Here is a 26,389-nt window from a genome sequence, read left to right on the forward strand (position 1 = left end):
GTGTGTGTGTGCGTGCTGAAATGGGAGAGTGGGGGGGAAGAACAACAGAAAATGCAGAGAGGGAGTGAGACAAGAGGGCAGCGGAGAGATAAAAAACAAAAACAAAAGGCAGCAATCACATTGTCGAGCGTGCGCAGAACAAAAACCTTGTATCGCTGAAAAAAGGGAGCATACGGGGGTATCTGTTGAACTGTCAGCAGCGGCTAGATCCTCGGAAACTTGATTAAATGTGAGGCCCATCAAGAGGAGTCAAGTATACGACTGGGGCGACGAGAGGAGAGAGGGAGAACAGGGACTCAAGGAAGGAAGTTAAACTTAGAAGGGAGAAAAATTCTTTTATTTCAGCCATGCATTAAGTCACCTCCCTCCAGAGCTCCGCAGCCCCTTCCTGGTGTGGATAAAGTCCTCCCATGGGGAAGAGGGGGACGTGGGTGGGGGTTGAGGCTGGTGGTAATTTCCAGAAAGCTAGGTACTAGAAAAGTCTGCTTGGGGACCTGCCACAATATACCTTCACAATTTCAGATTTCAGAAAAGTGGGGGTGGTTTGCTGTAAAACCCTTCAAGCCCCCCCGCCCCCACTCCATCAAGTCAGCTCAAATTTCTGAAGCACAGACAGTGTGTGTGTGTGTGTGTGTGTGTGTGTGTGTGTGTGTGTGTGTGTGTGTGTGTGTGTGTGTGTGTGTGTGTGTGTGTGTGTGTGTGGATGGTGGTCCCAACAGGATTGAACACCACCAATAGAAAATCCACAGCATGGAGAAGAAAAAAGCCTTTCCTCTCTGGTCTGGCAGGAGTGCTTTTTCTCCTCCTCCTCCTTCTTCCTTTCCTCCCCTGGCTCCCACCAGAGGCTTTTTACAAAACATGTGTTGCTGACATGTTGACAGATTGCTCAGTGAAGTGCTAGGCGTGTGCACACGGCCGGCCATTTAGTGGGGGACACGGCTTCCTCGCCAACATCCTCTACCTGAGGCAGCATGTTTTATACATCATGTGCACCAAGTCTCCCACCCACCCCTTACGCAAAAGAAGAAAGGGCGGCGACATAAAAGGTGATAGACTTGCTTGCTCTGGGAAGAAAGAGGTCAGTGCTACGGAAGTGAATTCAGTTACAGAAAAAAGACGAGATATGAAGCTTACTGATATTTAAAAAAAGAACAGATAATTGTGGTCTTTTATATTTTGGGGGTCAAATCTGGGGGTCCCATTTCAGCATGACCAAAGCGTTCTTTACCATTACTTTTCTTAAAGCGACCCAAAGTGTATATTTTTAAAGATATCATGCGGGCATCGGGAATTTCAAGAAAACGGCTTCAGCACAAACACCCATCAATGAATACTGCACATTCAAAGTGCAAAATTGGACAAGGGTCAGGAAACGTCACCCACGTGTGCTCTATTTGCTAGCGACTCTGTAATACATACAAATACATACAGCTCATGCTATTGCTAGCTGACATCATAGTTACAGAGCTATCAATATCAAATTCAGTTTGAACTACTTTTAAAAACCATAGCATTAATTTTCAGAGGCTATTTTCAACAAAACGTCAAAAGGAAAATGTGAGTCCACCGGTGAAAACATTTGAAAGGCACTGCTGTCGTTCAGAGTAGATATAGACAATTATTGTAGCGATTTTTTTTCAACACAGACCAACCTGAAGCGTACAATACATGCGCAGAAGTGAACAGCAGATAAGAGTTGAAAAATAAATAAATAAAGACCAGCTCGTGCACCCAACTCTTATCAGGCTATATCGACAGCGCTCGTCCTAATCGCCCTGTGGCTTCCAAAAGTGCTGCCGTGGCAACAGGATGGAAATGGGGATCATAATGTATTCATGGTGCCGGCGACCTAAGGGGATGCGGCGCACGTTCTCGAGGGACCACACTTTACCCGGAGCCAGACGTGTCTGGGCAAAATCACTTCGCACAGGACGGCAGCGGAATACTGAGGAGCTGTGACAGAATGGAGGGAGGGAGAAGAGGGAATGCAGAGAGGAGGAGACGCGCACAAAATAAAACAAAGACGGAGACTCGGGCATGGATGGTGGGTAAACGACGCCATCCGAGGAGGCGTCGAAGAACTCAACACAAAAAGAGGCTGCAAGATGACTCAGGATTGGCGAGGGGGGCGGCACGACTTGCTGATGACAAGTGGGAAGACCTTGAGAAGCTGCTCGCTCAAGTGGCAGGGAAAATAAATGGCAGAAGAGATGAGAGGAGAAAATCAGGGCCGCTATGGAGACACGGCCCTCTGGCCACGGGTGAGAACGGATAAACGGCCGGAGCAATAAATGGACGGGACGGGATGGGAGATTGATGGTCAAAGAGATGAACGGTTCAGAGGGCCCAGTTAGCCAGCGGTGTACATCCTCGCTCCTGAAATAAATTGAGGGAGTGGTGAGATGACTGGTTGAATGAGGTGCACTCACTGACCTTCTCCATCCTAATCGATTCCTATGCTCACTCTTCCTCTGCCGTACACAAATCTACATCAAGTATGCATGGATTCAGCTCTACGTGCAGAAGCAGCAGCAAGTTCAGGTAGCGAAGCCTCATCAATTTCAAACTCAATGCAGCAACTGACACGAGAATGGTAAAAATCATCAATGACGACAAAGTCTGGCAATGCAGGAAAATAAACAGATAATAAACAGATTAGCAAAGAGTCAAAACACGAGAAACGAGAAACATCTCTCAGTGCATGAGCTAGGGGGGTATCACGATCTGGTAGGCAACCAACGGGTGGCGCTGTCGGCCCCGCCTGCACCTGCACAGGTGTTGGTCGTTTCGATCAGTGGCAGACTGTCACGTTCTGGTTGGCGACCAATGGGTAGTGCTATCGGCCGCGCCCTCAGTTGCACAGGTGTTGGTCGTCTTCATCAGTGGCAGTTAAAAGGACTCCCGGCACGACTATTCGGTGTCGGGTCTTTGTACTGTGTATGTGTTTGCTGCACCCTGTCAGGTTTGTTTCATCTTGGCAGCTTTTTACTCATGGTTTTCTTTGATACTTTGTACTTTTCTGTTCGGATGACTTTTGACGTTTTAGATTTTGTTCCTGCTGACTTTATTTTAATACAATTTGTCAAATACAACCTGCTGCTCCTTCCTGATTTTTTGGGATCCACAACCACCATCACCACCTTGCAAACCGTGACAGGGGGCCAGTAGCTCACCTGTGAAGACTTGGACATTGGCTTAAGGACTGAGTGTTGATTCTCCTTTTTGAAAATTAAACCTGTTTAATGAGGAAAAGGTTTCTTGATCTGTACTTCTTTGAAGGTGCCGGACGTTTTGCTCCTCATCTGAAGAGCTTTGTCAGCGAACTAGAGTTGTGCTGGTAACTCTAGCCCTAATGGACAGAGGTGGCCGTGCAAGACGTCTGCTCTGATAGGTCCCTGTGCCGGACCCTTGCTCTGATAGGTCCCTGCTCTAAGGTTGGGGGAGCAAGGGAGCACTCTCTGAAGCCAATTTGATTACGTCTATTGTTCTATCCCTGGAACCGATTACACATCATTAGCCAATCCGATCATCTCTCCAGTCTGCTGTCTGCATCTAAGATTGAAACTGAGGTGGTTCTTTGAGTCAGCTAATTTAAGTGTGGTCTTTTCTAAGCTACGTACCAGCAGAAGGATGTCTCTCCCAAAGTTGTCAACAATGAGTCTGTATAAGCCAGGGGTGGGCAAACTTTATGACTCGCGGGCCACAATGGGTTCTAAAATTTGACAGAGGGGCCGGGCCAGAAGAATTTGGAGGGAGTGTTTGGGACGGCTATACTAAACCTAAAGCATTAAAAGACAACCGACACCACTTTTTTGTTTCCTAACTGACATCAGAAAAACGTTTTATAGCATCTAAAATACCCAAAACACGCAGGCTGATATTTTTTGTCAAATGCAAAACACAAATAAAAATGACATGAAGTGTCTAAAAACTACTTCAAATTGAACCCGGAAGTGGGCAGTTTCAGAAGGTCCCGCCCCCTTGTTCGTGGTGTCACGCCAAGACTTCTTGCCTTGCTCAAGAATCAAAACAATGGCTTCAGATTCGGAGAAGATGCTTTCTTGTTACTCATCCAGTTATGAATATGATTCAAATAGTTCTGAAGAGGAAAGCATAAATGTTGAGGCATCTGGACAGAAATGTAGCACCCAGAAAATGGCGCCAAAGCTCCGTTGGAAATGGGCTGATTTGTCTCCTGGGAATTTGTGTCAGCGAATATCAAATAGTTGTCTTGGTGCAACACACAAGGATTCCCCATTGCGTTATTTATGTGTTTTCCTTCTAATTTCGGCATCAACACGGATCAACATGAAGTTTTCAGACCAAACAAAGTACCGCAAAATGCATTGACGCGATGAAAGGACTGCTACAGTGTGTCCTTTCTCCGTCAGGGGGGTTCTTTCCGTGACGTGACGTCAGGACTCGTCACCAACTCAAAAACAAGACTTCCGGAATATTCAGCGCGAGTCTTAAAACGTAAAATATAGCTATATGCGAGGATCTTTGTAAAATACACTCAGTGGAAGTCATTTGAAGCAATTTTACAAATTATGGACACAACTTGTCCGGAGGTGTCGGTTGTCCTTTAAATGTAGTGTGTGCAAACCCCATAGCACAGTAAGAACACTACAACCCAATTTATTAACTGTCTTTCAAATGTGAAAAACAGCCCTTATCAGTTCATACATTTGTCTCAAGGAATATGCAAGATATGGCATTTACATACTATTTCACAGATACTGGGAGGAGGAAATGGAAATAGAATAAAATAACATACACACTGTGATTTAACAAGATTGCGTCTGTTTTTAATAAGTTTCAATCGAAGGTGCAAAGTTAAAGATTTTTTTTTTTAAACATGGAATCACTTTCAACATTCAAAACATATTATTACACAACGAAATACTCAAGCTCAATCATATCTACTTGTGTTAAACTCCGCAAAATCATGGATGGATTGTCTTGACCGTGCGCTCTACAAACTCGCCACGGACGCCTTCACGCGCAAACAGTACACGTGTATCGTTGCCAAGCACACAGACATAGGCTACCTGCAGCTGAAATTTGCATACTCGGAACGGCAGCCAATCAGAAGCCTGCTTCGTGCTTCGAACTTTCCCGAGTGTTATAAGGTTGTTATTTTGTCATTTTCCGAAGTAGATGCACAGAACCTCAACCCAACAGAAAGATTCAAAAGAAGCTAACAAAATTTATGACGCTACAAAACGTAAACGTACATTATATGTGACTGTAAAATGTACTTGAGAGTTATGTTAAGGCGCTTAGTCGCTCGTAGCAGACAACGCAATGCAAACATTGCATTGTGGCCACACTGTAGAACAGGAGCAAAACCTTCAGCAAGGGATATTTACCATAAACTAAGCAAGGTAGCATTTGTGGTAGGCATATCCTTAATCAAAAAAAATTTAAAAAAAAAAACATTACACTTTGCAACAATGTTTTTTTTTTTTTTTTTGCTTTTTTTGCTGTTATCGTCTTATTGTGTTTCAAGTTGTGAAAAATGGGGCAGCCAGCTTTATGGCCCGGCAGGCAATTTTTCAGAGTTGTCTGCCCTGTTGTCCACTAACTTTTTTTCATGAGTTTCAGACACTGTTTTTACTATTTTTTAGACAAGTTCGGCGGGCCGGATTAAAAAGCCTAAAAAGCCTTAGCCTAAAAAGCCTAAGCCTAGTATGTGGCCCGCGGGCCGTAGTTTGCCCATGCCTGGTGTAAGCTCTCAGTCGTACAGGAGTGGTCCATCGAGGAAAAAGTTTCTTCAGCTGTCATCTGTACTTCTTTGAAGGTGATTTTTTTTATTTTCCTCGATAGACCACTCGTGTACGACTGAAAGCCTACACAGACCTGTATAATGAGCCAAATGCTGCTTCACCTCATCTCAAGATAAATACATTAACTCATTCCAGCCATTACTTGTAAATGTACTTGTCTTAATATTTCTAAGTGTATGTTATAACGTACATGTTGCAGTTAACACAAACTAATTCATTGACCACGATAGACGTCATTTGGCATTTGGTTGGCAGTGAACGAGTTAAGCCACGCCACCATCACAAACAAACAATAGTTGGCTTGTTACAAGGACAAGGCTGTTGGGGATAAGTTTCCGTTGCAATGAGTGAAACAATGGAAGCGCAGGACAACCTTTGCCCTATTATTATCCCTCTGAAGGATTGCGGCTTTTGGTTGTACGGACAGATTAATCTCGAATGGGAAAAGTGTTGTTGTATTCTGGATTAAACATTGAAAAATATTTAACTTTCTGCTGCATTTTTTCATGTCAAGGTCTTTTTTAGGGGGAAAGCATTGCCTCAAGGTGATAATGCAAATGCACTTAAAGTCTTCTCAAAAAAGAGCACATTCACCTGCTCGGCGCACTAACTATCCTCCACACGTAATTTACCCTCAGGCACTGCACCTAGGGCCACAGACAACTCCCTTGTCTGTCCTTCCTCTTTTCCTTGTAGCTGACAGGGTCTTGGACCGCTAAGCTCCAACGCGGACGGCCGTATTTGTGATGGCGGCCAGGCGCAATCAAGGGAGTGGGGTGTGTGAGCAGATGAGCGGGAAAAGGAAGGGAAGGGAAGGGAAGGGAAGGGAAGGGAAGGGAAGGGAAGAAAATGACGAGAAGTAAGGACATTGATGCTGGGTCCCGACAGAGGTAGGGAGATGGAGCTGCATTTACGCCATTGGATTTACCTCACAAATGTTTTGGGATTAAATGAAGTTGTTGGTGTAGTTTTATTGCATCAAAGATCAACTTTATATTTATTTGTATGGGCAGAAAAAAACACATTGCTTTATTCTGCAACAGTGATCCCCCTTATACTTTTTTATCTAAAGCATTTCATTTCTTGCACAAGATATGTCATCATATATACTGTATGACTATTTGACATTCATGTGCTATTACAAAACAAAAATAAACAGAAGTTACTCAACAGTTAGTAGTTGACAAGCTTTGAGTACATTTTTTAGCTTGTCTTCACCTTAGAAGGATAGCTAACCTCTGGCCATCCCGAGGAATCGGGTTTATTGGGCTGTCTCGCTAAGCCATACACGTACCGAATGACCCTTACTCGCCCGATCCCCCAAAGACTTTTCGTCCATGGCATGGATTACACACAGGGTATGATAAGAATTTTGAATGACGGCCCATTACATCTAAAAGTTTCTATCTGACAATGTGTGGTCTGAGATGAGTTGAGATTGAAGTTACCCTTAACTGTGATTTTGCTGCATAATAATACTGACCAAGAGGTCTGAATTTACCACCTTTCATATTTATGGACTCCAGTCATCAAATTGAGATATTGGATGTATACCATTTAACAGCATGTCAATTTAATTTAAAACAGAATACAACTTTGCCCAAAATCACACCTGTTTTTTTAGGAGAATGACGGTATGTGCTGAATTGTGCACGGCATCTCACGACCATATGAGTCAAGGTGCGACCTTATTCAAAACTCAGCCACTTCAGCCACCTTACATATTCTCTCTCGATAAATTGCGATTTGATGCTAAACACATCTCAATCTACTTCTACGGTGGAGATTAGTAATCATCCAGGGTCTTCATATTGATGGCCAGGCTCAGCTTGTTTGCATATTTACTGGCCTCAGAGCCCAGTCGCCTGAGGTGAGAAGCAAATTGCATTCCTGCTCACCCCCACGCTGCGCGCACACACACAGTTCACTCGCACTCTTTCGATCCCTACCACCCCTTCCCCATGTTTTTTCTCTCCTTCTTTCCTCCAACCTTGTTTCCTTTAACATGCTGCAAGCATCCTTGCCTGCATCGGAGTCGCAATCTCATTTGGCTAACATCATCACAGTATAATCTGGTTGCAGAGAGCAATCAGTTTACTTTGGAATTAGGCATTCTGTTGGCGGGTCCGCAGAGAGCGAAGGCTCGTAGAGTTTAAAGGATGCAAACGAAAGCGCGCTCTCCAGAATACAGTCCTGCGCCTGATTGGGTGATAACAACCCACACGGGCGCCATGTGAGAGTAATGAACAGCCAATAGGAGGCCCGCATAATCAGGCAATTGGATTAAAAGACAATCACAGCGCGGCTTTTATTCTGTTGACTTTAATGGCGGGATATGTCCAACAAAGCATGGTGGTGCAACATGTCTTTACTCGTAATATCCTTATACAGTGAGACCTCAACTTACGAACGCCTTATAATACGAACTTTTCATCATACGAACGTCAAATTTATGAAAATTAAGCCTTATAATAAGCACTATTTTCATAATACACACCCACCACGGACGGTCCATTAAGCACACGACCTTCGGATCTGGCGAAAGTGATCTTCGGCTGTAGCACACGACCGAACAGCGCTCCAGCCGGCCCTACTTTCCATACCCCTTCTCATTGAATGCACACGTTGATCGCCTACTTGGAGCTTTTTGCTGATAATTTTACTATTATGGGACTGGAAAATAAACACCACAGGCTCGTGTTCAGCCTCAGTTCAAATGTGGTGCGTTATGATGAATAAATTGAAGAAACTACCAGCCGTACACGTCTACTCTGCTCTGTTTGTTTGTCATCCAAGACTTGGGGTGCGTTCAGGTTCGAGAATAGCGCATGACTTCTTATGACTCTAGGCTATTTGGAAAGCATTGTCTAACTGAATGAGCGGTGACAAGCGGTGTTGCTACACTTGAACGCACCCCCCTGTCAAGATGCGATAGAAGTGATTGTGATTGGCTAAAGGGTAGAGTCATGTGTCATGGTAAGCCAATCAGAGCTAGTGTTTCCACACACCGGAACAGCGTGTCAATAGTCACGCTAAATTGTCACGTGCAAGTTGACAGCTCGGGCGTGGCTGCCGCTCGCGACACACACAATTTCATTTCATTTCAACGAGTCACTGTCACCTCACCAGTGACATGATTACGACGGAAGTGCATCGCTATGTCCTGTGCTCCAAAAGTTTGCTTGTGCTCCAAAAGTTTGCTTTGCACGAGGTGATTGTTAGACGCGAGTGTGCCATTTTATTCGCCCCGTCCGCCTTCTTTTGTCGCGGAATTTTGTCCGTGGAATCTTAGGACTCGCGCCTTTTGTTGTCATAAAATCTCTGCCAGCATCTACGGGACTCGAAGTGAACGCAGATGACATCGAGGAGCTTGTTGCTGACCATAATGAGGTCATCAACACAGAGAATTTGATTTGCCTTCTAGAGGACAAGCAGAAGCAGGCCATTCAACAGTTGATGTGCAGGCTTTTATTGAACAGTTCCATTCAGAAAAGCCTATAAGAATCATCAACATGATGAATGATAATGTGATGCCTCAGTTTCGTAAGACCTTACAAGTCAGAAAGCAACAGGTGTCAATTAAGAGCCATCAATGACCATCACAAATGTAAATAAAGTGACTTTATTATACAGTGCAGTGTATTTCTTTCATTACAATACAATAGCACATTTATTATGCATAGGATAAGGTAGGTTGTGTGTAGTTTTAAGGCTTATTTAGTTGAAAAGTATATTTTATGGAAACCCGGAAACGGATTATTCCCATTTTAATGGTTTCCTATGGGATTTTTTTTTAGATACACACTTTTCGCCTTACACACTCTGTCTGGGAACCAATTAAGTTCGTAAGTTGAGGTCTCACTGCATAGAGATTCACGCTTTGTTTACTTCGCCCCCCACCTCTTGTTCTGGCCAACACTTGATGTGATCATTGTGTGCGATGTATTGCACATAGAACAAGGCTAATAAAGTAAAATTAATCCAGTAAACAGTAAAATTACTTTTCAAGGTGTGATTTATTCTCGATTTCACGATCATTTTCCATTTTTGGCATAATGATTAGAAATGGAAAATCTGGGTTTTTTTCTTGTTTTTGTATTGAGTCTATCAATAAAAACAAATGTGTTCATTTGTGGAAAAAGTAAGGCCAAAATATTCCATGAAAACCTCAGAAGAACATAAATGTTTAAAAGAAGGATCATTGGTAATATCTGAAAATTATATTTATGATTATATTGTGATAAACTGATAAAATCCCTGAATGCTTTTGATCTCATAAAAAAATGGAGAAAATATACATGATTCTATTACGAAATTTCGATTTTCGTGCTTAACAAAAAAAATTGACTGTTTTGTTGACATTCCCTTTAGCGCAGCACCATCCAATGGGTTCAAAACGTAACCCCAGCTGCTGCTGTACTGCCTTATAATGGGGTGTGCCTTAGAATTGGAAAACATTTTTTAAACATGTCATTCATTGAAGGTGCGCCTTATAGTCCGTTGCACCTTACATATGGAAGAGTTCTGAAAATACACCATTCATGGGGGCGGAGTGGGCTTATACACTGGAAAATACGGTACATTGGAGGCTTATTGTGTTTTATTATTTTTGTCATTGTGAGTAGTGGTTTTGCACAGAAAAGAATTCCATTGAGAATATTCTGTTGATAATTATGTAGATGTAAAGGCCACAAACGAAAAATTGTTCATAAAGCTCCCGAGTTGCATACCTGTGTGTAATTGCAATGTAACCCAATTTAATCAAAAGATCGAGTTCATGCCAAGGGCAAGTAAAGCTTTCATTATCACATCCAATCGTCTTTTCTTGTCAACTTTGTCACGTTTTGACAGACAAGGTGATGATGAACAAAATGTGCCAGACCGTTACCACAAGGTGCTAGACAGTAACCTGATGGGTCTGATTATTCCTGTAATTTAAGGTACTCTAAGACTTTACAAAAGTCTTAGAATTTGCCAGGTTTTCTTGGAAGATATAAAAGACTGTTAATTAGGGACTTTGTGAAATGCATACCAAAACTTATAGCCAAAGCATTAGAACTAAATCAGAGTTGAAATGTTTGTTAAAACAGAGATATTCACCAAACAGCCTTTGGCGAGTGGCAGCCACTCTCTCTTGAGAGAGACTCTCAAATCAATTGATCGACTTCTCAGGAACGATCACTCATCCGGCAGGTGGAATAGATTAGGCGACCTTTAGCTCCGTGCCATTGTGTGCTGTTCCGAACTTAAAGGCGACAACTCAGTTACGGCCTGGCTACACGGCTTTGACATGACACAGTCTGTTCCGAATTCGAACGCAAAGTCCCGCTGTCGGCCTCAGAGATTTTCGATGACACCCATCCTGAACATAAAAATCAATTTATGGACACCACCTTCCAATCGGAACACATTCATAATTACTCGAGAACCAACGTGATTTCTTCACATGATATCTGAGAACCCCTGTCCTTGTGGGTGGCTCAACTCCCCGTATCCGGAAGTTTAGGAGTGGTTACTCCACAGAGCCCTATAGCAGCCTCCACCCAAGCACTCCAGCCCAGCCAACAAAAACATTGACCCCAGGGAGAGGTGGAGGAGAAGGGAAACGTTGAGTCAACGATAGCCCTAAAAAGTTCCCAAAGCAGAGTGGCTAGCAGGATGCCGTCACAGCTGGCTCTGCACAGTGCTAAACACCCGGGAGACATAAACCTGTTGGAATGGTCACTCTTTCCGCTGCCCTCCATTTCCCCATTTCCTTTCCTCCCATTCCTGGCAGCTTTGGCATATTCGCCATTGAACGGAAAACAACCCTATGGGGATCAATGCGTGCTACATTTCCATGCAAACGTTTATGGTCGTTTGGGGAGTTTCAACAGGATTTGCTGAAACAAATATGGTTGAATACTTCCAGCAGCCTGAGAGAATGTTATACTAAAGTTCTTGGGCTTGTGGCTAAGGCTAAATGGAACTTACAGTCCTTTATGATATTTCCAGCAGTGTTGAAACAGACAGAGTGGGTTTTCTCTGGGTACTCCAGTTTCCTCACCCATCCCCGAAATATGAATGGCAGATTATTGTCGTGGTAAAAATTAGCTGTGATTGTGAGGGGTGAATGGTTATTTTTCTCTTTGTGCCTTGCGTGTGGCAGGTCACCCAGTTCAGGGTGTAGCACGCCTTATACCCAAAGACAGCTGGGACAGGCTCTAGCAACCCTGCACATTTAAAATGGATGGATAACCTCGGTAAAAGATCAAGGAACAATTCTGTGTTCAACTAATTTGTACTTCAGGCATAAATTATAACATTATTACGAGGACCTTCTCCTATTTGGATAATTTGATGGTGGGTGTTGGGGTGACAGATATATATCTAAAGTTTTATTGGAATTATTAACCAAGTTCGTTCTAATCAATGACAGGATTTGTAGAGAACATACATGTATTGATTTAAAATATACATCTGTGGAATTTTTGTTTTGTGTCTTCCATGAAGTCTGGATTAGCAGCAAGACATAAAAGTTTATTTGTTAAAAGCTATGTTAAAAACTGCAAAACAAATAACTGAATTCAAAATTAAATGAACTCACATGGACATGGACAAAGCAGAGCAAAAATAGGAATTGGCATTCTAATCAACTATTTCACCATCAAAAATCCAGACGATTGTGTGGAACCGAGTTGATTAATCTCATATGCTTTGGTTTCTATTTTGAGTGGGTGCACATAACCTATAATAATGGTGTTAACAGAAAGGCAAGCAGTGGGCAAAGCGGGCCTAGAGCGTATCCTTGCGAAAGAGAGATAGCCTGATGCCAGGCTTATATGGCTGTCTGCAGCTCCAGCCAGCAATGTGGTGTGCCCAACTGGACAACTTATCTGCAGCAAATCAGCACCTGCACCCGCCGCAAAGCGGCAACGGACTGCACGAGTCACCTTTCCTTTTGTTTTCTGGACACACCGTGAACATGCAACAGTTACCACATGGGAGCTGTGATGCTTCTTTGCAGCAAACTTGAAGGGCTAATGCAATTAAGACGACGGTTACTTCGTACGATGCTTAAGCCGCTCCCAAGTCGGAGTGACTTTCAGTCTCTGATCTTGGGCAGAGCGGCCCGAGTGACTTGTGCTCCGTACAGAGGGTGGGCGAGATGTCTTTTTCCGCAATTGTTTTCCACTTCCACGAGCAAGTGTCCCTGCCGGAGGGAGGAAAAGCAATGGAGGCTGAACACGCTCTGCAAATCTACGTGGCCAGACACAGCCCTATTAGGATTTAATGTGCCCGTGCAGCTGAAAAAGAAGCGAACAAAGAGAAGACAGAGCCAACGTTATGCTTGGAGACAAAGCAGGAACGATAATCAGCTTTTTCATCAAGAGTGGTGTGATGTAGTGGCGAGTCGGTCAGTGTAATGCTCACTGGCCATTGTGTAACATATCAATCTAACCATCCATATATGCATATATTCAACCAACATAAACAAGGATTACCATTGACATACACACGGACAATTTAGATCAGCCACTCGAAATAGAAACCAAAGCATATGAGAATCAACCCTCAGTTCCACACAATTGGCTGGATTCTTGAGGGTGGAATAGTTTATGAGGGTGCAAATTCCTCTTTTGGCTGTTCTTTGCCTGTGACAGTTAGAATTTAAATGTATTTATTTTGGTACTGCTGTATATCCGTAGGTACAATACACTCAAACTAATTTAACCTAAAAATCAAATGCAGAAATAAATAAATACATCAATAAATACACAAATGAATAAATAAATAAATAAATAAATAAATAAATAAATAAATAAATAAATAAATAAATAAATGCGGCGGCCCGGTAGTCGAGTGGTTAGCACACCGGCTTCACAGTGCAGAGGTCGCCGGTTCGTGTCCCGGTTCGGCCTCCCTGTGTGGAGTTTGCATGTTCTCCCCGGACCCGCGTGGGTTTTCTCCGGGTCCTCCGGTTTCCTCCCACACTCCAAAAATATGCATGGCAGGCAGATTGACCACTCCAAATTGTCCCTAGGTGTGTGAGAGTGACTGTTGTATGTCTTTGTGTGCCCTGCGATTGGCTGGCAACCAATTCAGGGTGTCCCCCGCCTCATGCCCGAGGACGGCTGAGATAGGCTCCAGCAACCACCGCGACCCTAATGAGGAAAAAGCGGTACGGAAAATGAGATGAGATGAGATGAGATAAATAAATGCATAAATAAAATCACCCTAAAATTTAATTAAAACCAACGGAGCAAAAATAAAATAAAGAGAGACAGACAGGCAGAGAGAGAGAGAGAGAGAGAGAGAGAGAGAGAGAGAGAGAGAGAGAGAGAGAGAGAGAGAGAGAGAGACCGAGAGAGAGAGACCGAGAGAGAGAGAGGGGGGGAGGGAGGGAGGGAGGATAGATAGATAGATAGATAGATAGATAGATAGATAGATAGATAGATAGATAGATAGATAGATAGATAGATAGATAGATAGATAGATAGATAGATAGATAGATAGATAGATGGATGGATAGATAATCCTTATGTAAAAATATATATTTCCTAAACTATAACAGAAAAACAGTTATGTTTTTCAGACCCATAAACCAAGCTGAAAGGCTGATTCGGGAGAGGCTGTTATCCACATGCTATATGAAAGAGGTCAAGTGAAGCCTCAGGGGCCGTAAATGATGCCTCATCCAAACGTGAATGCGCGCAGGTGCTGCTACTATGTGGCATGTAAGCATGACTGAGCGTTCTGAGCGGATGTCTGACTGACCAAGCAGATACAGTGTGTGTTCGCGGGTGAGGGTGTGTAGGGGGGGTGGGTGATGATGATGACAATGATGATGTTGTAAAGATATAAAATCATCGTTTGGCTTGAGCATGCAAGTCAAACCTCTCTGTTCTCTCCGCGATTGTTTTTTAACAGGAAATGCAGCCCTCATCTGACAAAGGCCGATAAATACTTTATACCGTGCATAATATGCGTAGTGTGTGTCACAGGGTAAAGAGAGAAAGAAACAGAGACAGAGACAGCAAGACAGAGAGGGGGGGGGGCATTCTCAGGAGGGCATGTGCTTTGAATTCCTAATGACACTCCTGTTAATGTTACTGGCACAGGCGCACTGAGAGTCAAAGCCGGCGACTTGAAAGCTCCCCTCGCCTTTTCGCACGGAACAGGCATGGCACACGCTAGCACAGTCAGGACAGGATGCCGGCCCAAATGGCATGCCAGAAGTGAGCCATTCTCTCCCCAATCGACCACCTCTCGTCTTGTCAAATCCTTGTAATGAGCGTGCCGCTGCTTTGTACTGAGATGCCGCAAGACGCTACCACAGACATAATAACCCATTCACTGCAATTCACAAATTTATTCGGGTGATTGACAATATGAAATAGTGCGTCATTGCCAACTTTATTCGGGTTTTGTTTTTCATGCTTGGGTGCCGATAAATCGCTGGCCATGGCCTCTGGCAATGACTTTTCTTTTCAACAATGGGGCAGCATTTCTCTTCTTTCCATGTTGCCGTATAGTTCCAGCTTCAAACCAGCTGCATAAACCAATATGTATGCATTGCATTGTATTTTGGACATCCACCCTAATTTCAAGCTCATATAACTCCAGACCCATATAATTTAGGAATTAACTCATTTTTACTGCTAAAAGAAGAGAACACAATATTCTGTGGATCCTGGAATTCAAGTGACAATGACAAAAACCCTGGCAATGGAGTGGACACATTTTTGCACAGTCTGGCAGTTAATAAGTTAAAAAAACACACAGCGGAACTTAGCTCTGTGCTGGACTAATCAGGTCTTGCTCTTGTCACTTATTCGTCTTATGTGAGGCATTTTGAAGAAAATATAGCTTTGGCACAGTCTTGTTGGCGCTCGCATAGTAGATGTTGGATCAATGCAGAAGAGTACAGCTAATGGGACCCTGTTGGAAAATGTTAAAAACACAGGCCGTCTGCCAGCACACTGCTCATAGTCAGGGGATGCTACTAAATGTTTCCATGTGGCTGACCCAAAGACTTGATGTAAATGTATTCAAACGGGAGGACAGCATGCATTACAGCTTTCAGGAACATTCACCTCGCTCGCCGTCAGATCGCATATTACAAATGCAGCCGCACAGTTTTTCCATCACATTACTTTGATGCTTTGCATTTTGCAGAGGATGTTATTGTTTGGAGCGTTAGCATTGCATTCTCTCATAAATCAGAGATGCGCTTTATTGAAGCCAAGTGCAAATGTCTACAGGGAAGAAAAAAAACGACATAATATAAATCCATACGAGGCCCAGTTATCTCTCTCTGCTTCTCCGTCGCACCCTTTTCTGATTGATTCCTTTATCTGGAGGAAGCAGAAGACATGCTCTGTTTGCTTTCCCAGTGGTTGGCAGGAAAACAGAGAAAGACACTTATTAAAAAGGTCATCTCGCAGAGGGTTAAAATAGCTGGGTGCGGATCTCTCAAGAGAGCGGAGAGGGAAGGAGGGGCTAAGGACACACGGAAAGGTGTTTCTCTGGGGAGCCGCCGCTGACATGAAAGAATGGCCGTCTGTGAGCGTATATGTGCCATTCAAATCCCTTCACTTGCATTTGAATGAAACGTTTGCCTAAAATCTGATTTTTCTTGAGAAGCAAACAAGGAACATGAAGAAGTGTGGTATCTCTCCTCATAACCATTTCACTTCCAATTCTGAGAGACAAAGAAATGGTGAAGTGTTGTTCTGGCGAGACCTACAGGAAAGAAAAAAAACAAAGCTTCTGGCCTCCCATCTCTTCACCGAGACGGCCGAAAAGCCCTGTCGGCAGGATGCTGATCCCCGCATGGAAACTTGATCCGCAGCCATCCTGGAGCCGCAGGGGCCACCCCGCCTCCCTTCGCTTCGTCTCCCTTTGGAGCCCCTGCAGTCAAAGGGGTGCTCTGGTTGGAGGGAATACGAGGAGGGGGGTTTGGGGGGTGACATTCCTGTAGTGCTACCCCGGCCGGCCTCAACTCTCTAGAGAAGCATTCTTGCAGCCATGCCCATAGCCTTCACTTGGGATCTCCGGGGGAGCATTCTTGAAGCCCTGCCCCGGCCCGGCGGAGGCTCCCGGGGGTCGCATTCCTGCAGCACTCGCTCTCCTTCTTTCCCTTCTTTCTCTCCCTCCCCCACACTGCCTCTTGCCTTCCTCCACAGTCCAGCATTAGTGCGATCAATAGCGCCGATTGCATCTGGGACAGAAGGCAATCCATACCCATGCGCTCCCTTAGCGCACTGCAGTGGTCGTGGCTTAAGTGCACGGAAAGGTGTTATACCTCCAGCAGACATGTTGGGGGCTGGCGGGGTCTGGGGAATAAGGGACTGGGGGGAGGGGGTAGACAATGGTCGCCATTGATCCTGGTGACATGTAACATCTTTTTCGCTTTCTGTTTGTCTTGAGTGGGGTCAATAAGCACTTTTGACTTCTTTCCAAGTTTTCTGTCAGTCTCCACGACCTTCTATTCAGTGCTTGTATATAAGTATGTCCATAACAGAAGCTTTACCAATCGTCTGTTTTTGAAATTTAGCGGAACATGGTGATGCTTGTCGTCAGATAATGCACAGCGGAGCAATAGTAGCATGTGTCTGCTTATTACAATCTTTTTAACCAATATATTCAACTCCTAGGATTTCCCATTGTTTACCTAAACAATGGCATGATGACAGACAGATAGCGGTACGGAAATTTACCCAAACATTGGAGTATTGATTCATCTTGGTGAAACAGCATGTGGTTCTTTGCACAAAATAATCCTGTTAATGCTCTCTTCCAAGTAACAATTGTATGTCTGTCGAGATTGAAAACAAAATCAACGTTTGCTCCCATATGAGGAGTCTGCGGACTTTGTACAAGCTCTCATATCCCTTGCTCGGGAATGAATTAAGAAAACAACTCTTGGTACCAATAGTTGGTTCAATAATTGAGAACAGGAGCTGCAACACACAAAACATAAAGTAGCATGTGGCTCATCATTCTGAGTTTTTTTTTTTTTTTTTAACACCGACAGTAAAAAAGTGTAGGTTAGTCACCATCAGCCGCCATGTTAGTCAGAGGACCTTTCCTGCTTTGTGCAATCTCTGTTCTCTAATGACTGAACAGCCATTCACTTCATGTAGTTCTTTTCATTTCTGTAGTTTTAAAATCCAATCGACATAAAATGGAGTGAACTGTTTAATATTTTTGTTCCAAAGATGCACCTGTACAAATAGATGCTTATACCCACACCAAACCCCCCCTCCCCCCAAAAAAACAACAAAATAAAAACATTTCAAGTAAATGGGACATCCTTCCCAAAGCAAAAAATATACCAATATACTTCCCAAAAATAAAACATTTGAAATAGTTTAACAGATGCTGCTTCTTGATTAGAAAATGTCTCTAATAAAGCATCCATCTGTGAGTGGAGGCTGGATGTAAGGCAGATTAATTGGTCATGGATGTCTACATAATGCCACAAAGGAACTCTGCTCCCATATTTCAGAGTGTACACAAACAGATAGACTCATGCTCGCATGCAAGCACGCACGCACACACACACACACACACACACAGACACACACACACGCGCACACACACACACATAAACACACACACGCACGCACGCAGACACACACACACACGCACATGCGCACACACACACACACACACACACACACACACACACACACACACACACACACACACACACACACACACACGCACACACACACACACACACACACACAGAGCAGTATTTAGTATGCCATCTCCAAGTTTCTTTTCTCCCACTGTGTTTGAATACTAATAGAGTGTTTCTGCACAATCACAATGCCCTAATGGTAATTACAATCTTTTGTTTGGTTTCCACAGGGGCTCTTATCTGAACTCTGTTTTTTTCCCTCTATCAGCATTGAGCAATTAAGAGTTATTTGCCCGTAAGATTGACATTTATAGAAGCCCGGCTTCAATTATATGAGGACTATGGCTGAGTCAGTCGTGACCACAAAGAACAACCAGCGCTCGACATAAAAGCTTCCAATCAAACATCACACTCACAATACTGCTGGCTATTTCCCAACTATTACGCCACAAAATAAGTCTAATTACAGCAAAGATAATTTTTATTCCAGCCCCCACCCCCTCTGAAATCATGCCCTTTGTGTCTTGATGTTCCCAAACAGACAAATCAAGAGTGAGACGGATGAGATTGGATTAGTAGGCCAGCCGTGTTGAAGACGTTTTTGCAATATCAGGCTTGATTCCCGTTTGATACATTTCATGACATTTTGACACCATGTTCCAAAAACTTAGATGTTAGCTTTGGTGAAGACTTCAAATGTTCCACCCTTGATATTAAGAGGTGACCATCCCAGGGTAACCGCCACCCCGTGCCTCCCTCTCAAACTCATCTGAGTTTACCCACGAGAGGACAAGCTAGATAAAAAAAATGGGTGACTTAATAAAATAGGTGGGCACAACAATACTGCAGCTTCTAAAATGTTCAAAATAGCTCAGACACACAAATCATTCATGATTCATTACAAGGCTTGGAACACAATTGGAGAAATCTAACAGACGCAGCAACATAGAATAGCATCATTGCCCTAATTTATTTATCCATCTTTAAGAATTCTGTCGGAAATCATGTGTGAGGCAAAAAAGTGCTTGCCACCAAGAGAGGCAGTGCTGATCCTTTCCAAACTTGTGGAACAACAGCTATATGAGTGTTATGCTCTCATTTTCAGCACCTGCCATCTTGGCCAAACGATGATTAAAAATGTTATGTATGTAAATGCTTGGAAGGTTAGTTGGGTTAGCACATCAACCTCAGAGCAGTTGAGCAATACCCATTGATAATGGAAATAACAACGATAACAACTGGCATTTACAACAACTGGTGGTGGTGACAGGATGTGCAAAAGACGACAGTTTGCCCGTTTGAGGATAACACACAAAAAAACCTTAATGTGTTCTCTCTACCACCTTGTCAAAGTCAACAGGTCAATGACACACAGTGCCAATGGCACCCTTCTTTTTTGCTTCCACCTGCAGCGTGCGAGTGTTTGGGAAGCCACACATGGCTATGTGTGGCTTGCGGACATGCAAAAAAATTCAAATAAATGACGATGTCATACCATTTAAAGGACAATATATTTTTTTTGTTTCCTAACTGACATCAGAAAAACGTTTTATCGAATCTAAAATACTCAAAACATGCAGGCTAATATTTTTAGTCAAATACAAAACACCAATAAAAATGACTTAAAGGACAACCGACATCACTTTTTTGTTTCCTAACGGACATCAGAAAAACGTTTTATAGCATCTAAAATACCCAAAACACGCAGTATTATATTTTTAGTCAAATGCAAAATACCAATAAAAACCGACTTAAAGTGTCCAAAAACTACAGTAAAGTCTCGTTATATCGATATTCTCGGGACTTTGAAAAAATATTGATATAACCGGACTATCGATATATCCGATCCTGCGGGCATGTAATTTTCTCCTTGAGTTCATAGAAATAGTATCGTAATAAGCAGTACTATCGATATAACCGATATCGATATAACGAGACTTTACTGTACTTCAAATTGAACCCGGAAGTGGCCAGTCCCGCCCCCTTGTTCCTGGTGTAACGCCAAGACGTCTTGCCTGGCTCGAGAATCAAAACAATGGGTTCAGATTCGGAAAAGATGGTTTCTTGTTAGTCATCCAGTTATGAATATGATTCAAATAGTTCTGAAGAGGAAAGCATACATGTTTGCAATCGATTAAAGATTAAAGAAATGTAGTGACAAACTCTTTAGTACTCACAGTACCCAAAAAAAGGCAGAAGAGGGTGACAAAGCTTTGTGGAAATTGTCTCCTGGGACGTTTTTGTAAGAGAACATCAAATACACTGTCGAAGTCTTGATTCATCATTGCGTTATTTATGTGTTGTAATTTCGCCATCAACACGAAGTTTTCAGACCCTTACTGTAGTGTAAAATGCATTGTGTGTCGCTTTCTCGTTCAGTGACAATACCTACCATGACGTCACGGTAGGTATCGTCACCAACTCAAAAACAAGACTTCCTGAATATTCAGCGCGAGTCTTAAAATGTAAAATATAGCTATATGCGGTGGAATCTTTGTCAAATACGCTCAGTAGAAGTCATTTGAAGTGATTTTACAAATTATGGACACAACTTGTCCGGAGCCGTCTGTTGTCCTTTAAAGTGCATACCCACACATAGACCCCTGACCAATAAAGCAAACATAATAAATCAATTGCTCTTCCTTATCTTAGAACCAATTAATTTAGCTCTAATGGGACATGCCCCCCTATTTATATTTGGTATAATTGGTATATATATTGCCAGTTTTTTATTTGATTAGAAAATTACATATTTCTTTATCACAATGTCAATTTGAATTTGATCAAAAGTACAAGATATAGGTACCGTCTCGATTCTAATGTGAAAGGTACTTTTGGTACATTGACAACATACTCATTGCACTCTCATTAGCCTGCAGTCGAGGAGCACAAGGACAGTCTATTTGTACATGGCATCTGTAGGTATTGATGTGCAGCAAACATGACTAATGTGTGCCAGGGCGAGCCAAAGCGACAGTCTGGCATGGGGCTGCCTCTCGGCGCAGCGACAGCGTATTCTCCGGCGAGAGTGAACAAGTGAATGGCAGAGTGGCGGGCAGGCGCGGCGGGCTGAGCGTTGTTTACCTGTCAGCTGGCATTGATTAATCTTGTGTTCGGTGAGATCGCTCAGCGATTCGAACACCTGCCGGCAGCTGTCGCAGCTGTGCAGTGCCGGCTCCACGTCTTCCTCCTCTCCCTCTTCGACTTCCTCGGGAGAGAGCAGCCTCTTCTTCCTCAGACGCCCGCTCTCCGCGTCCTCCGACACCCTCTCGGGGGCGCACTCTGGATCTGGGCAGCCACGAGAAATGACACAGTCAGCGAGGAAGGTGAAACAAAAACGAGTGACCCACTGTTATCCTTTGGGCAGCAATACTCTAGATTACAGAAGCTTGAATTTAATAATAAAAAACGAGTAAAAAACAATAATAAAAAGTGTAATCAAAATGCTTGTTCACTTAAAACCTTGTAACTCAACCACTAGTACTATCGCAAAAATGTGGAGTAAGTGAAAGGCGCACACACACACGCACACACACGCACACACATACACTTTTGTTATTAGAAATGGTTATATGCCATGTTTGCCCTGCTTCGCCCCAGCAAAACTTCAGGATATGAAAGCCGACTGAAGGGAATAAGTGTACTTAATAAATCCTGGACTGCAGCGTTTGGCTGGACTGGACCAAAAAATTAGAAGAGCATGCAGTAGGACTGCATGAGTCAAGAGACAAAACATATTAAGCAGACATTCCAGCTCACAACAGCACAAAAACACACAAAACTGCTACGTGTGCGTGTCTGTGTGTGTGCGTGTGTGTGAGTATGTGTTCCACTGTCGTCATGACACACTACCCTAAATTATTCAACCTGGCTTGCAGGCAGCAGTGTGTCGCGCACATCAATATCCTTCAATCCGTCCATACCTTTGTCTCTGGTTGGCATTGTGTATCTGAAAGTCGAAAGGCTGACCACAGACGTCCCACTTTTTAATCACAAATTTGCCACAAGACAACACTAAGAAGCCGAAATCCTTGTGCGGGAGAACATGCACTTTATGAGGGGGCAGCGAGCTGTGCTTCTCGCCCTCCCCTGCTGTGACCAATACACTCCACAATAAGGCTGATTAAAAACCCACACTTACAATCATCGCCACTCTGACTGAGGCCCTGTGGGGCGAAGGAGCTCATGTACTAAATTGGTAGCCATTTTAAACCTCCACCATGGATGCCTGGAGAACATGAAGAAAGAAGCTCCATTTTTCCATGACACAGTGACTATTGTCAAAAGCGATGACTCCCAAACAAATGTACATTGTGCATCGATGTTATTATAATTCACAAAAAGCAAATAACAAAAATGTAAAATAAAAAAACGCTTTTTTTTCACCAAATGAATTTATTAAACGTGAGTGTGATTACAAAAAAGGACAATTTTTTACATAAAAAAAGAAAACTAATTCCAGCAAAAACCCTATCCACGGATATTAATATATAAACATGTGTTTTTGCGTGTGTGCCTTTCAATATATATTAAAAGGACTCCTGGCACGACCATTCGGTGTCGGGTCATTGAACTGTGAATGTTTTTGCTTCACCCTGTCAGGTTTGTCTCATCTTGGCAGTTATACTCATGGTTTTCTTTGATACTTTGTACTTTTCTGTTCGGTTGACTTTGATGTTTTAGATTTTGTTCCTGCTGACTTTATTTTAATACAATTTGTCAATACTACCTGCTGCTCCCTCCTGCCTGCTTATTTTGGGATCCACCACCATCACCACCTAGCAAATCGTGAAGTCAGTCAAATAACGTCAGCAGGAACACAATCTAAAACATCAGTCTGCCACTGATCGGAACGACCAACAGCTGTGCAGGTGCAGGCAGGGCCGACAGCGCTACCCGTCGCCAACCAGATTGTAACAATAACAGACTGTGCATTTATTTGAATGGAAGGACACTGTTTACGGAAACAGTGCTCTCCACTACACACAACTCATCAAGGCCACTCAGGTTTTTTTTCCCTTTATTGACAAAACTCGCAGCAAAGTATTGATGCCACATCACACCCTCCATTGTCCTTCCTTCCCCGCACACTAAATATGCCCTCTAAAAATATCAGCCCTGTGGTCCCCAGTGGGATCATGCAGAAGAGAGCGGAAGGTGTTTCATGAAAATGAAAATCCCAACCCAATCCTCACAAACGCAAGCCTTTGTCGCTCTTGGGGCTAAACGCCACACAATATAGACCTCATTTGACACAGAATGACAATAGGCACTAGCAAGTTTTTTCAAGCATATGCCTGTGAAATGCTTTTTCATTTTGTTGACTCCGAATGCTGCTTCCAATCCCTAATTTCTCTGAATATACTGCTGAGTCCGTGTCGTGCGGCGAGACAGCAAGCAGGTGGAAAGAGGATAAAAGTTCACTCAGCTAGATGCAGGAAGGGTATTGTGAGTTTTCTTTATTTGAAGTTGATATCAGCTTTCAACAGACCACAGGTAACACCGCTCTCCAGCTTGTCCTTTGTCCCTCTTCTTTCTCCTCCAAGAGACTGGCTCAGGCTGGCTTTAAAGGTGCTTCACCTGAGCTTCTGGCCAATCAGGTCCCAGCGGCAATTGGCCATTCCCAGGTGGTTGCAATCACCTTCTCAATCAGTCTAAATCAATTAGTGGTCGCCCAACTCTACTGTTTTGGATGGGGAGAAATGTGCACCTTTCTCCCATCCAAAATCCAGAACACACAAAATTATTTAACATTTCTTTTAGCATCATGACATCATTCACCCCCTCTCCTCAGAGTTCAGACATTCTTGTCAAATAATCAGCAATAACATTTGTTGTCAGGGCAGAGAATGTCATATGTGACAGGTCCTATTCTCCTAGTCACAGCGTATGGGCCCTGCCACTTTGCCAGTAGCTTACTTGATCCCATATGCAACAATATTAACACCTTCTGTCCAGGGTGCCAATCTCTCCCTGATAAATTCTTGCCGTTATTCTCGCTGGAGATCCTCTTCCAGCTCCCGACGTTCTGCATCTTCCGTTTCTTTCTGGAATTCTGGGTTCAGAAAGCATTGGAATTGCAGCTTGTCTTAGATGATGAAACTGTGGAGGTTGGGCATGTTAGGTAACCAGACTTGGGAGTTTCTTGTGCGGGAGGAAGGTTCGTTGGCCTGGATGTTCGAGAGTCAGCGCCCTGGGCTGCGGTCCCAGAGGAGGATAATGTTAACTAGATCGACTGTCAAATGTCCATTCTTACTTGTTGGGTGCATCTGATCTCTAGATCTGTTCAATCAACATCACCTCTTGTCTGAGTCTTAGGCTTCACCACTGGTTCCATCTCACTCTGCTCAGTTCCATCCTTGGCTTGGCAACTGTCAGACGCCTCATGGAAAAGAAGAACGGCATCTTCTTGGGGCAACTCAAGCTTCTGGTTTCCTTGATCCCCTTCAGAACTCTTCAGTCCAGTTTGATTGGCCCGTGCTACACAACTTCTTCCTCGTCCCACCTTCTCCATCTCGGCTTCCTTCTATCTTTTCCACTTCAGCAAGGCGTAACGATCCCACCTTCTTCATGCAGGGTGACACGATCCCACCACTGCCACCAATTGTCGTGCGGCGAGACAGCAAGCAGGTGGAAAGAGGATAAAAGTTCACTCAGCTAGATGCAGGAAGGGTATTGTGAGTTTTCTTTATTTGAAGTTGATATCAGCTTTCAACAGACCACAGGTAACACCGCTCTCCAGCTTGTCCTTTGTCCCTCTTCTTCCTCCTCCAAGAGACTGGCTCAGGCTGGCTTTAAAGGTGCTTCACCTGAGCTTCTGGCCAATCAGGTCCCAGCGGCAATTGGCCATTCCCAGGTGGTTGCAATCACCTTCTCAATCAGTCTAAATCAATTAGTGGTCGCCCAACTCTACTGTTTTGGATGGGGAGAAATGTGCACCTTTCTCCCATCCAAAATCCAGAACACACAAAATTATTTAACATTTCTTTTAGCATCATGACATCCCGTTATAAGAAATGGGTGGTCATGCGTCATGTTAACTAATAACCGGCAATATTACAGACTAAAACATAACGTAATCCAAAGTCACCATTTTTATGATAGTTACCTGCCTAATACCAGGAATTACTTCATAGTCCAATTATTACACATTGATACTTGAAACCATTATAGAATGACATGACAAAACAAGAGAAAGGGTTTCTGGCTGGCCCAGCTAAAATGCTCACTGTGGCAGCAACATTATTATAATTGTAAGCTTGTGACGAGCGTTGAAATTGCTACTTGTTGATGAATTTCTTACAAGGTTTTTATTTATTGGTTTGCTGTAGCTCGCTATCCCATAACAAGCAGATAGACCAAAGGGTCCTTTCAGATGCCACAATGGATGCAACATGTTGGCAGTAGTAGGGGGAAATGGAAAATATATGGGGGAGAGCTTTTGTGAGGAGAGGTGGTTTGGGGCAAGATGAGGTCACGTCCAAACTGGAGATTAAAGAGCCACGTCAATACTTGAGGTTCCTGTGCACATTGGCCTTTACAGTAATCCATCAGATCAGGACATCTCTGCGGGCCGGACAGCAGATCAATAGTGCCGCCCAACGCGCTGGCAGACGCTTGCACCGACATGCGAGGCAAGTAACATTGGGTCCTACAAAAATGTTTTTAATGAACTTGCCAAGGTGCAAAGGGATAGAAGGAAGCCATATCGAACACTGATCCAGATTCCGATATACCCAAAGTCAGATGATCATCACGCCCAGTGAGAAATTATTTGGGGGAATGAACACTGGTCGGAAGGATTTCAGAGTGAGTCATAGTAGTCCTGAATTGAGCGATTCTCTCTTTCTCCGTTTCTTAACATTGTGAGTTTCGATTTTGATCTTGCTGTCGTCAACAACAAATCCAGACCTGAAAATCTTGAATAATCTATAAAATGGGTGTCTTTTAGCAAAAAAGTACTTGCACC

The 26,389-nt window shown here is 43.5% G+C and overlaps 1 protein-coding gene across 7 annotated transcripts in view; it reads right to left on the bottom strand.

The window, feature by feature from the left end:
* LOC148891807 (zinc finger protein 521-like) overlaps positions 1-26,389 on the bottom strand; it is a 177,098-nt gene that overhangs the window by 123,737 nt on the left and 26,972 nt on the right. For all 7 annotated transcript variants that reach the window (XM_089008424.1, XM_089008423.1, XM_089008422.1 and 4 more), the window contains one exon: positions 21,505-21,708. In XM_089008424.1, the coding sequence (XP_088864550.1) occupies positions 21,505-21,708 (204 nt within the window). The remainder of the gene's footprint in view (positions 1-21,504; positions 21,709-26,389) is intronic.

Source organism: Hippocampus bargibanti, linkage group LG11, assembly GCF_051943395.1.
Source record: "Hippocampus bargibanti isolate YZ-2025 linkage group LG11, ASM5194339v1, whole genome shotgun sequence".
Classification (NCBI taxonomy): Eukaryota; Metazoa; Chordata; class Actinopteri; order Syngnathiformes; family Syngnathidae; genus Hippocampus; species Hippocampus bargibanti.